Genomic DNA, 12,646 nt, shown 5'->3' with positions numbered 1-12,646 from the left:
TTACGGTTGGCTTTTAAGAAAAGCCTACTCATTCCTCACGGGAATGTCCGACACACCGATCTGCGACTCACGAAACTGTGAAGATACGATCGAGCACGTGTTTCTGTTTTTTCTAATGTCTATGACATCGCACGCGGCATTCTTCGGAGTTTGTTGAATCTATTAGACAGCGGACCATTTTCAGAGACTAACATCCTCGGCTCAGGCGCCACGGGCTTACAAAGCGACGCTGGCAATTCTATGATTCAACAAATTGACCCTCCTCAGTGTCCGATTGTAGGCGTGAAGTGATGCATGGGCAACCACACGTGTTCACACCGAGACTACATTCTTCCCTTCGTGCCCTTTCTTTCTTTTCATCCCTCAAACCCCTTGCCCCATGTTGCGTAGCAAACAGGACGTGCATCGGGTTGACCTATCTACCATTCCTTCTTTCTTTTCCTCCTCCTCTAACGAACAATTCTACCCTAAGATCATTTTTCGGACACAGGCCCAGGCCCCCAGGGGACTCCATATGACTGACGTCCCATACTCCGTTTCGTAAGGAGTAGCGTGTCTTCACACATACATAACACTGTTGCGCAGAGCGACGAAAGGGCAGGAGCTGAGCGGGAAAATAACACACGACACCCTTTTGCGCTCAGGTGTCGTGTGTTGTATCCTCACTCAAGTCCTATCCCTTCGTAGCTTTGCGCAACGGTGTTAAGTATGTCCAACCAACTATCCCACTGCGGAATTTTCCTGTCCTCAATCAAAACGCAGCGTCTGCAACTACCTATCGACATTCAGTCCAACTTCATGCATCGCATACATCGGTGGTCAAAATTAATACTGAGTCCCCCTTAACAGCGTGTCTCTAAATCAGATCGTGTTTTTTTTTTTTACGGGAGATGACAGAATACCTAAAGGGTGTCCCACATAATTTGTGCCAGAATTTAAAAATAAGCGAGCTTAATGTGGTTGAACAGCACCAAGGTGAAGTTGTTTGCTGACGCTTGCAGCAAGTAGGACTATTGTTTTCATTTCGCCTAATTGTAACAACTTATTAAACTAAATAATTAACTTCTGCAATAATATATTCAGAGCAAAATTGTCAATCAGAAAATTTTACACCATCGTGAGAAATTCCCGATCTATCTTTGTGCTGCCAAATAAGTACTACATAAAAGTTTTTTCCAGTGCTGAAAGGAGCCCGCAGAAACACGTAAAGTATGCCGTGCGTCCAGTCACGGGGCAGTTCTTCGTATTTTGCGGGCCTTCTTTATCGCTTGGAAAAACTTTTATGTGGCACGTATTCGACAGCAGAAATAGAGATCAGGAACATTTCAGGAACTGTAGCACTTAAACCTTGGCAATGCGCTCCATTGCACATTTACTACATTGAGCCCATCTTATAAAAATATCACCTTATTCGATTAATGATCGCTTCATTCGAATGTCTTTTTTTTTCTGTGATCTCGACTGTGGCAACAAAGGTCCAGGCCCGATTATTTCACATGGACTGGTACTTAGATGCACTTGAGACGAAGCTGAAAATTCGCAAGGGAACCCTATATGTAAAAAGAAAAGAAATGACGCTTAGCTTTCCTTCCTATCATTCTGTTATGGGAAAAAATTAACGCTTTGAAAGATGGTGGAATATACTGGTGACTCAATGTGCCTTCGTTTACGTAAACTCGACACGACAAAGGCGAACCGGAAGTCGAGCTGATAAAGCTTGACCCGCCCATGTTTATGTGTATCTTGTCCCTGTGTATCATCCTACGTGCTCTTAGTGCTTACTTTTTCCTCTTACAATTCCCCTTTCTATGACCCCCAGTGTAGGGTAGCAAACTGGGCGCTCGTCTGGTTGAACTCCCTGCCTTTCTTCTCCTTGATCTATTGCTCTCTCTCCCTCTCTTGTCGGGGGGTTGGGTGAGTGAGCCGATACCCCTGCAGACGGTTTGAAAGAACTCACCCCGACCCACTATAGCGTTAACATGAACCGGACTTGACCCGAGATTATGGCTATTGTAAACGTAACGGGCACACTGCAATTACGATCGATACAGAAGACAGATGCTGCCCAACTTTGTCGTTATCATTTCGCCACTATTGGGCGCGGTTAAGTGTGACTACTCTTTTTGCAAGCTCTCAAGCCAACGGAGAAAGCGCCCATTCAGCGTCAGTTTGGCCAGAGTCCTCGATTGTCCTACCTTTTGATGATGACACTGCTAAGGCATCTGTGTATTGAGCTGTGTGTGCCATCTATCAAAAGGTTCATTTCTTGTCCCAACGACTTCGTTATAACAAGAGCTTCCAAGAGTTTAAATTAGGTAACGTCCCAATGCTTATGTCTACCATGGTCACAAACAAACGGTTTCGGAGCAAGGTAAACCTTCTGTTCAGAGAGAAGAACGCTGCTCTCATGTACGCGCAGTGTAACCATGCACCCCGTGAGTAAATAACGAAGTCCAATGGAGAACTTACAGTACGTCCACTACACAAAGACTCGTACAACTACGTGTTCCACACAGCACGAGCTAGCATAGCCGTTATGCTGTATAGAAAGTCACGCTAAACAGCCCGATATTTTGTCTTCGTTTGGCAGTTCGATGGAGCCATGTATGAGGAAAACGCGCCAGGATACGTTCATGCAGGCCAGTAGCATAAGATATTTCGTAAGATAACGAAACAAAATATTCTAACAAGGTATTAAATCGAGTCACGTCAGCTACAGACTCTGTTGCCGGAGCAGTTTGCTACAGAGCAACAAGATGGCAATTTCGCTAGGGCGCCGCATATCGCTCCCGCGAAAGCGCATGAACACGAAGCCATTACAACTTCTGTTGCGCTACTGTGCGACGAGCTATCGGAAATACAACTGGGCATTAGCTAGCGCCCTGTGCACCATTCATGCTGAAAAATGCGGAGCGCTAGAGGGAAGACGCGTGCAGTAGTTGACTGCAAAAATAGTGAACGGCAGGCATTGAATGAATTATAGCGGTCAAGGTCACGAACCGCTGCTGCAATTGCCCGTGTTACCGGCGCTTCGAGATGTGTGGCTTTTCTCGAGGATAAAGAAATTCACTCATCCATCAGTGTTGTATCGTGAACTTCAAGAAAAAAAAAAAGATTCAGCCCCGGAATATCGGCAAGAATGAGGAGCGCTCGTTACTGAATGAAAAAGGGAGTAGCGTAGTTTCCTGACATAGTAAGTTTCTCGAACGTTATCTACACACATTCAACTCACATGCAAACTTACGCCCACTCTATCGCCAACGTAAAAAGAATAAGTAAATGGGACGCACACTTGAGTCAACGCGCCGAAGCATGAGTGACGGCGTCCACAACGACAGCACACGGATGTTCGAAGCTGAGCGTTTCGTGACGGCCCACCGAGTAAACGAGTGACTAGCGATAATTCGTCCGGGCTACAAGCTACTATGATGCGCGGAACATCTATGTTCCAAGCTCTGTGCACAGCAAAATCAACTCTTCGACAGCTGGGCATACCCGCGAGCGATTAGGCAGAAAATAAACAGATTGCGACCGCAGCGAGGAACTTGAGTCAAAAACAACGCAACCAGCTGCTTCAAAGTGTTCGCCAAATAAAGAAAGAACGGCGCAACACACAGATCCCGATTTAATAAAGAAGCGGAAAGTTTCGACAGCTTAAAATACCGCTTCTATCCGCACTTTTAATACGAGCACCGTATGTGCGGTTCGCGCGGTTGGGCAAGGCGTAATGAGCTCAGAAAGCGCCTACACGTCCTCTGAAGCTGTGGTTGAAACTTCCTGTCGTTCACCCAGTCATCGTCTACAACATCCGCCGAAGCACAGGTTTGCTGAGCGGCACAGGTAGTCATGCACATCCAGTGTGAACACCTAGGCAACGGAAATAGCTGAGGCAAGCTGTGGACGCGTTACTACGTGATTACTATGGAATCATTGTAAAAAGAGGTCTTAGGATTACAGGAAAATGTGTAGGTGCAATGGAGCGTCGATGGTGAGCTACAGCAGACACGAAGGGACGAGGTCAAGTGTTGTTTCCGTCCTGGTGAACCATCGATATTACAGCACCAACATGCTCAAGGGGCCACCTTGTTAAGCTGTGCAGTGGTTTCGATGAAAACACACACACCCACGCATGCACGCACGTGCACAAACACACACGCGAGCGCGTTTGTGCCCGCTCATTCTCTGCAGCCACGACATAATTTTCATCGACGTGTCGGCTGCAGTAATTTATGGGACATGCAGCCTCAGCCGTCGACACTGGCAGCCGGGACAACTGTGACGTCACTCGCCAACTACGCATAGCTTCATGCAGTACGAACCACTGCTCAACCTTGTTCTGAGCTAGAAGTATGCCATTGGGTTCAAGACTCACTGAAGTTTCTGGTCTTTGTGTATTATTTTCTGATATTTGCGGGCGATTCAATATGTATGATCAAAAAGAGAGGTATGCTCTATAGAACGTTCAGTCTGTTACATATCAGGACATATGATAGGCCAGTATGACGTCAACGTGTCGACACAAAGTCCCGACATGAAGTAAGGCAGTGAAAACAGCCCTTAAATGTGCCAATGATGATGACCTGTTACAGTGCTTCGGCAACTTACGGTGCTTATGCAGAGGGACTAAGAATTTAGACGTCTGCAATAACCATCTGCTACAGCATCAGTGCTTTGTTGCACTGTTGTGACATTCTATTTTTAATATCTCATAATCTGATGCGTGGACCCATCCTACATTTACGCAACTAATAAATCTATGTATTCGGGACCAGTGTAAGGAAACGAAGGTAAGTTTCATATCAATATAAATTGGAAATCTTTGCAAATCATTGTTGTAGTCATGACAGTCTACTGTATGTAAATATACCAACAAGCACATTTCAATTAAAATCAGTAGTCACTTAGCGCAAGAAAAGAAAGTGCTTAAATACTTTTCGTGCACATGGTTATTGGAAATACAACTGGGCAGCAGGGGGAAAAGGCTCCTTTTCGACGTTCTTCGGGAATGAGGGATGCTTGAATGAACGCACGTCTTAGTGGTTCTCTGCTTCATAAGTTTGGTTCATTGATTTGACATCACCAAAAGATCAGGCTTGCAAAGCTGCAATACAATTAATATTGACTACGTGATTCCCCCCATTATGCGCTGGAGTGCTATATTCTCTCTATGCATGTGTGCGATGAGCCTTTCAGTTTTTATTTCTTATTTGTCCTCTTTTCACGAAGACAACGGACGTGTTTTTCGTTCGCTAGTAAATTTCCTGGCACGCTTATCTTTTCAATGGCATGTTTGTATTTTCATGCATATCAATAGTAAAAAGCGGTATTGCGTTTTACTTGACATTCGCGCATCAGAGGGTACTATTTGAGTAAGAAGTCTAAAGATTCATAGGCGCTAAGCACACGTCGCGACAATTGAACCTAAGGCCAAGAAAAAGAAAATTTTATAAATTCTAGCAATTTTTATAGCCATTCTAAACGTCAGTGGCCGTTGCGAAGGTTAACCTTTAATGACGGCGTTATCAGAGCTTTTCTGTACATGATCCAATTCACGGATCTATATACCGTTCCCTCATTGAAAATGGATTCATTTCGAACTAGCATAAATAAGCACGGATAAGAGGAGGGAAAAGGCCCCTTTTTGATGTTCTTCGGGAATGAGGGATGCTTGATGCACAATGCTATATTTAGTGACTCCTGTTGTGCACGTCTTACACAAGTAACCCCAAAATTCTTTTTTTAATACGAAAACACCCGTGTACTAAGATTTAGGAGGACGTTAAAAACACCTGGTGATTTAAATTATTCCGGAGTCCCCCACTACAGCGCGTGCCTTTTAATCAAATCATGTTTTTGGCCCTTAAAACCCCATAATTTAGCAGCGAAATTTTTGCAGAGTTCCGTCACAACGCACATCAAAATACCCACGGAGCCATTCAAAATCATAAGGAAATCATAACAGAGATAAAAAAAAAACGGCATTATAATGCTTTCCATAGTACTGAGCTACACTTCCGCTTATTACAGAAATTAAAAGAGAAAACAACCTGCAGAAAACAGACCTCAAGCAGCACAAAATTGAATTGACGAAAAAAAAAGAAAGAAAGAAAGAAAAAGTACGGACACGGCGAGGGTGCGCGCTCGCGAACCATATTCCACGCCAGCTGCCGGCATACTGGCTCCTCTGCGATGCTGAGGCTCGTACTCGGGTAACCCCACCAACCCCTGAACGGGGGGCCCAGAGAGCAACAAACAAATAAATAAGATGAATGGAAGGAAGGCAGAAACAAGCATGTAACACAAATCGGCAAAACGTAACCAGTGCGCGGGGAGCGGGCCACCTGAACCCCGATTTCGGCGGCGAGGGCGAGCGCGGAGAGAACGTTTGAGAGGGAGGAGGAAGGCATTCATCGAGAGAGAGAAAGAATGACGCGAAGGCAGATAAGGGGAGGGCGCAGCGTTGAGAACCCTCGGGGTGAAGAGCTCCGCGATGAGCCAACAAGCCACACGGCGCGAGGTCGCACGGCGCCGTTTAGCAAAAGGGAGCCGCGCCGCCAGCACAGGTGCAACGGAGGTGATGGGGGAGCCGAGTCAGCCGGGGCTCCGGGTAGAAGGCACGCGCTTTCACCGCCCGGGACAGCTGGCTCGCGCGCACTGGCGAGGAGGAGAAACGTCCCGTGTGGGAAACAGGGGAGAGGGAGAGCGGCCGAAAGCAAAGCAAAAATAGACGCGGACGGGAGATGCGCGGCGACGACGCAGCTGCAAGCCGACGCGAGCGCGACGCGCGACCGACTGGCGATCGTGTGCGCGTGCGTCGTTCTACCCAGAGCCAGTCAGTGGCGCCCTCTGGCGTCTGAGTGCGCAACTAGCGAGGCCGTCTCCTTTGCTTTCGTATTGGTTGCCGCCCTTTGCTCGACGCTCCTCCCACGGCTTCGACCATTGGGCGTGCGGCCTCGTGGTGGTATAAAAAGCGAGTTCCCTCGCACGCAAGTCATTTCCCTGCCCACTTCGTGCGCTCGTAGTCGGCTGTGTTTCGATCGCAACTGAATTTTCGTGTACGTCGATAGCTTCGAAACTACGTGGCGATCGCTGTTGATCGTGTGGTGCGCAAGCGACGCAATCTCCAAAGGGTGTTAACACCTCACCCTCCCCGCCTCGTGGATTACCGGTTCATCGCTACCAAAGTGCCGCCACCTCACGAGGATTAAATGACGATGAAGGCGCAGAACGAGCAACAGCAAGCGATCAGTCGGTGCCTCGCCAAGGTGGCCGAAGGCCGTGTCGGTCGCAATGGCCGCAAGGAGCGGGACCTGAACCACGAAGAAATGCAGTCGCTGCTGGCCAAGCTGAAGGAACTTGTGCCCAACATGCCCCGCAACAAGAAGGTCTCCAAGCTCGAGATCATCCAGAACGTGATCGACTACATCCTCGACCTGCAGATAGCCCTCGAGACGCACCCCGCCAACCGCTCGTCGTCACATCCGGCGGGCTCTAGCACGAGTCCGGCGCGGCAACCCTTGGGAGTCCTACCCCCCTCCGCGAACGCCGTGGCCAACACTTGCTCGGCACAGGAGGTATGTGTTGGTGTCACTTTCCTGCGTAAATTCTAGTAGTAGCACGAAAGGCTTTTGAGTTTCTGACGTAGCCAATGACGAGTGTGGCCGATGGAGTAAGCGTGCTACAAAACAGTAGGCGAATTTCTTTTTTCCGTTTTTTTTTATGGTGCACCTACGGCGTTAGCTGACGTTCGCGGCATTGTGCATTGCATGTTGGAAGCTACGCGTGCATACAACTCTATGTAATATAGGGCTGCCTTTCGTTCGAGGCCTGCCGACGTTCGTAAACTTCCTCATGATGACGACATCGGACGAACGTCACGTTCGGAGCTGCTACATTCTTGAGCCACTTACGCGTGCGAAACATCGTCGCCGTAGGGCCTGCAGGTGTCTCCTGCATTATCTACGTCGCTACGGGGCACGTCGGCGGCAGCGGTTTTCGGAATGCGTGTGGTGGCGTTTTTCCACAGCCATCACGTGCCGTCTCGCACCGCTGCCTGTGGTTGAAGCGCAGTCACGCAATCTCGTCCCATAAGTGGCTTCGCCGCCGGTTGGTGCATGGCTTGGAATGAATTGCTACTGCGCTCCTCGGCCATTTCACGAACTGCCGCTACTATAATCCCGTTTTAGTTCCTACGTTTGCCGACCATAGGCCTTGTTGAAAAGCGATAAGGACCTGCGTCCAGCTTCGGCTTTGAGATACGTGCCGGCTTCTCTGGCCTTGCGCTTGTTCACATCGGCGCTTGTCGGCCGGTGGAGACAAGCCTCCTGCCAGATTACAGTTAACTGTCCATGCTTTGCACCTGCAGTGCAGAGGCCTCAGAAGGACTCTGCACCCTCCGTTCTTTGCCGACGCGGTGTCTGCGGCGTTGTTTTCTTCCACAGCGATGGTCCGCTGCTGACGTGGCCGTCTGGCTCCGCGATCATGGCTCGCTCAGCGGCCGGTTTCCCCAGCCGGATCTAGCGTTGCAGTCTCGCGCTTGCTTGCTTGCTAGCTGTTACCGCGATAGCGATCACAGCACGGCGCGAGCGTTCAACCCTCGCCGAAAAGGCCAGAAGGGGCGCACCTCGGATCTGCTCGTACGCTTTTCTGCAATTGTTTGCCTCTCTAGCCCTGTGACGTGCAATGTCTCTACGTCGAGCTGCAGGTGCATGTTCCCTTGAGCGAGTGGTCCCTGAGGAAAGAAGTAAGAAAGAAAGACTTCGCCGAAGCGAGGAGGTGTTTGACTTCCTTGACGGCAGCGCCGTAGAACTGGTTTTCTGTGCGGCCTCCCCGACGACGGCGCTCGCAGGGGCCGCTGCCTGGATGGCGATGTGGGTCAGGCCACCGTTGTGTTGTAACGCTAACGTCCCCGCCACGTCCGAAGGACCCCGCTTTTCTACCTTCCTCTGCTGGCTGCCTGCTTGTCTCCAGCGCGCCTTTCCACGGCTCGCTGACGCATCCCTTAGCGCTGGAAGACGCACGTGCTGGCTTTTGCGAGCCGTGTGTGTCTTGGCAAGGTTCTTGGTGGGCGATGTTGTTCGGGGAGCGACCAATACATATTCATCGGATAGGCGCCTGCCGTGGCGTACTTTCTGTCCTTGCGAGCGGGCTTTCGATCTCGAGCGCATTCCTGTTTAAGCTCTTCCGTTTCAAGTTCCGCGGCGAAGGTCCTCTTTCGACGAATATTTATTCGTGTTCTGCTCACAGGCTCAGAAATTATGCCGGATGTAAGCTATGGTACGGTGAAGGGCGTGGTGCTGACGATGCCGTGATAAACATACATAAGTGCCACATCAGCATCGTGTCTACTTCGTTCTTGAGTCGATGGGGAGCTTTGTCGAAAGTATATGGTGGTCTTGTGGGGCAACCATAATTAGCATTAATACAACTATTAAACTGTAATGGAGCATTGTAGCCCACATTGTTAATATGTGGATACCTTGACAATAAACCCTTCAGGGCACTTCTTTGCGTTAAGAGTCGGCGAACTATAGTAGTGTCGCTTGAAAGGTACTGAAGTAACATATAGTGGCTCTTCATGAAGCGCATTGGTTTCAGACTGCATTGCCTGCTATGGAGTGCACTTTTGCGTAATACTGCGTGCATTGCATGCTTGTCAAGTGTGACTCCGCTTATGCGCCCTTCCTTCTTTTTTGCAGGCGACTCACACAGACAAGATCCCAAGTCACCTTGCCGACATAATGTCTACGGTAGTACCGCCTTCGCGCCCGGTCTCGTGCTAGGACTTGTGAGACATCTGGACGAGTGGGGACTGTCTCGTGCATTGTCGTGTTTCGTTTATGTACATCCCTGACGCTGTTCACCTCGAAAGAAGCGCCCCTCCCCATGCCCGGGTCCCACGCTAGTCGTTCGTTTCCACGAGCAATCCCGGGAAAAGACGACGTGACGGCGCCTTCATCTCCGAACACCGCCGGGCCGTTCAGGTTCCAGCAAATATGCGTCCCATCCCACGTCGCATCAAGAAACCATCGTGTACAGAACCTGCGATGACGCATCTGGCAAAGCGCGGAACCGTCTTGGACAAGAACGCCGAGCTGCGGATCCTGCCGCAGACTGGTGCACAAGTCCGCGGTTTATACAGCAGAGAGTCACGTTTAGCAAAGACCACGCTGTTGCCCCAGCTGCTTTCAGAATCCGCGCTATGGCCTATCGTATTTCGCGTAACAGCATCACCAGGCGTGTCGGCTGCCCTCCGGCAAGCTTAAAACAAGCGCCAAAAGAAAGGCCTCCTGGCCTTTTGTAGGCTGTTTCGGACACATGCCACCAGCTTTTCGTCTTGCCAGCGACCGAGTCTTGCCGGAAGTTGACCTTTTAGCGTGAGCTCTATGGACCAGCGCAGTATTACAATTAGAACTGTGTTTATCTTGCCCATGTATGACGTCACAAGCGCGTGAAGTACGGAGACGGATGTCGCCCCTACCAAATGTAGAAAGCCAGAATGCAGCAATTTCTTGCTCATTTGCTGATCATGTGCAATCAAATGTATTTTTTTTCTTCTGTGCGTGTGTGCCGGAGTGAGTAGTGTGCGAGGTGTGTGTAGTGGTTTATACCTACTTCTGCGGCATCTTATTTGAATAGCATTTTCTGGGGATCTCCGGTTTTTTTTTTATTTATAACATATTTTTCCCTCCCACATATTAACAGTACAAACAGATTCAAATACACAGATGAACATTACGCGAGGAAGGCAATTGGCATTAGATATGCTCTATAAGCACACATTCTACAGCTAGTCTAGTGGCGGTTGAGATATGCTCAATGACCCTGCAACTTGCTTTCTAATTTTACTGATGGTTGACGCTGCACGTTCGCTCCTATGCCTTCACATTGGTATTACTTATAGAATGGTCTGCAGGTGCGGTAATTGCACCGTTCCTCAATAAATAATGTCTGTGATGTGTTCTTTTGATCTGAACCAATCTACTTAAACCTACGTTTCAGTTCAAGAAAATTCCTAAAAAATTGTGGTCCATTTTAGGAATCTAGATGCTTCATAGGAGACTGCCATCCTTGCGAGATTGGTGTGTACCGGTGGGTCTACTCAATATAATCGTGCCAGTTGTCTACCTTTCGTCACATTATACACACATTATTGTTTTACACGCTTCTTTCATACCAATTGTAATTATATTATTTGTACAGAGAGCCTCCTACAAGACGAGAGAAGCCTATACTTTTGCGTTGTTGTGATAAAACCGTCTTCGAGAAGCAATGTCTTCGATAATAAAAAAAAAGGTATTGAAGTTCACTTTCCTGTGCAAATGTCATTTTTTCTCCTTTTCCCACATTCTATAATCCCACGACGTGAATGTAAAAGAAAAATAATTTTTGGTTGTTATAGACATTTAAACAGCGAAGAATTTCGCCCAGAGTCTTCAATTTCGTTCTCTAAGCTCCCACAGAGTCTCGCAATATTGTTCTGAAAACGTGTCAAATTTCTTGAGCACCTCCAGCCTACAGGTGCAGGCAAACACAGCCTCCGCGCTCATACAAAAAAGGTTTAGTTCAGTGCTTAAGTGCACCCGTAGAGCAGCTCAGGTATTAACGCCTGAAATCGTAACGACCATGACGTAGCGAAAATGCTCACTTGATCAAGTAGAAAGCATCCCAGTTCGCTCTTCTAGCTTACTTTGAAGGTAAACAAATCGGCTTCACGAATGTTGCGTTGTTGAACTGTACAAGGCCTTGCCGAACACTGCCTCGTTCACGAAACCTCGAACCGGCTGCTGCCATTTTAAACAAGGCGCCCCCAAGTTTGGGCGTCGAACTTCATTTACCAACAGGACAACACGTTTGTTGATGCACCTTCGCTAGTTTTGGCCGGCGTAGGAACAAATAGTGTAACGAAACAAAATGGGCGAGAAGATTCAGCAAGAAACAGGTTTAATGGAAATTTGTGCCAATTCTAAATTTTACTTTTGCCGAAATAGCCTTGTTGTAGGAATTGTAACCTATAAAATTATAGCTTTGCGTTCTTTTGACATTTACAAATGATAGCGGTCTTTCAATCATGGCCGAGTCACGTTTGGATGTTAAATAATGAAATAGACTTTTTATCTCTCCAGAATAGTCGCAGCCACCTTAGAAAATCTGCGGCTGGGTCGTGAGAAATCGTGCTTGTCCGGCGGACTACATTTTCTGCAGCGTGGGTGGCGGAGCGATAACCCGCTTCGCTGTCAGATAAGCGCCCCGTCTTGTGCGCGAGCGACCGTCTCACGTTATCTGTCTGGAAATCACGCGCCGACGAGCTCTTGGCAGCTGCGGGGAGCGGCCGGCGCGTTTTTCCTGCAGGCCGAGAGTGGCAGTAAAGACAATGGCCTCCGCTGTTGTATGCGTACCGCAAGCGTTTATCCTTTACTTCTATCCTCCTGCCAGAAGCCACGCTCGATTAGATTGCTGGATGCTCGCCAAGCAACGATAGCATTGTCTTCAGGCAGTCGAGGTTTCCTTTCTTTCTCGAGCGACAGGGGCGGCTGTATTGTTTGGCCTGCCGAGATTGTCTCGTTCTTAAACGAAAAAGAAAGGTGAAGCCTCTTTATGCAGGCTTGACAACGTTCTCTACAGCTCTCTTTTCCAGCATGCAGTT

General features: G+C 48.5%; 1 protein-coding gene across 1 annotated transcript; it reads left to right on the top strand.

Moving 5' to 3' along the window:
• Window positions 1-6,992: 6,992 nt before the first annotated feature.
• LOC142592799 (DNA-binding protein inhibitor ID-1-like) lies at window positions 6,993-11,308 on the top strand. Its single transcript, XM_075704474.1, has 2 exons — window positions 6,993-7,574; window positions 9,699-11,308. The coding sequence occupies exons 1-2, from the start codon at window positions 7,209-7,211 to the stop codon at window positions 9,780-9,782; spliced, it is 450 nt and encodes a 149-aa protein (XP_075560589.1). The 5' UTR covers window positions 6,993-7,208; the 3' UTR covers window positions 9,783-11,308.
• Window positions 11,309-12,646: the final 1,338 nt, after the last annotated feature.

This window comes from Dermacentor variabilis, chromosome 9 (genome assembly GCF_050947875.1).
Source record: "Dermacentor variabilis isolate Ectoservices chromosome 9, ASM5094787v1, whole genome shotgun sequence".
In the NCBI taxonomy this organism is placed as follows: Eukaryota; Metazoa; Arthropoda; class Arachnida; order Ixodida; family Ixodidae; genus Dermacentor; species Dermacentor variabilis.
The sequence above is the reverse complement of the archived record's forward strand: the minus strand, read 5'-3'. Positions and strand labels throughout refer to the sequence as shown.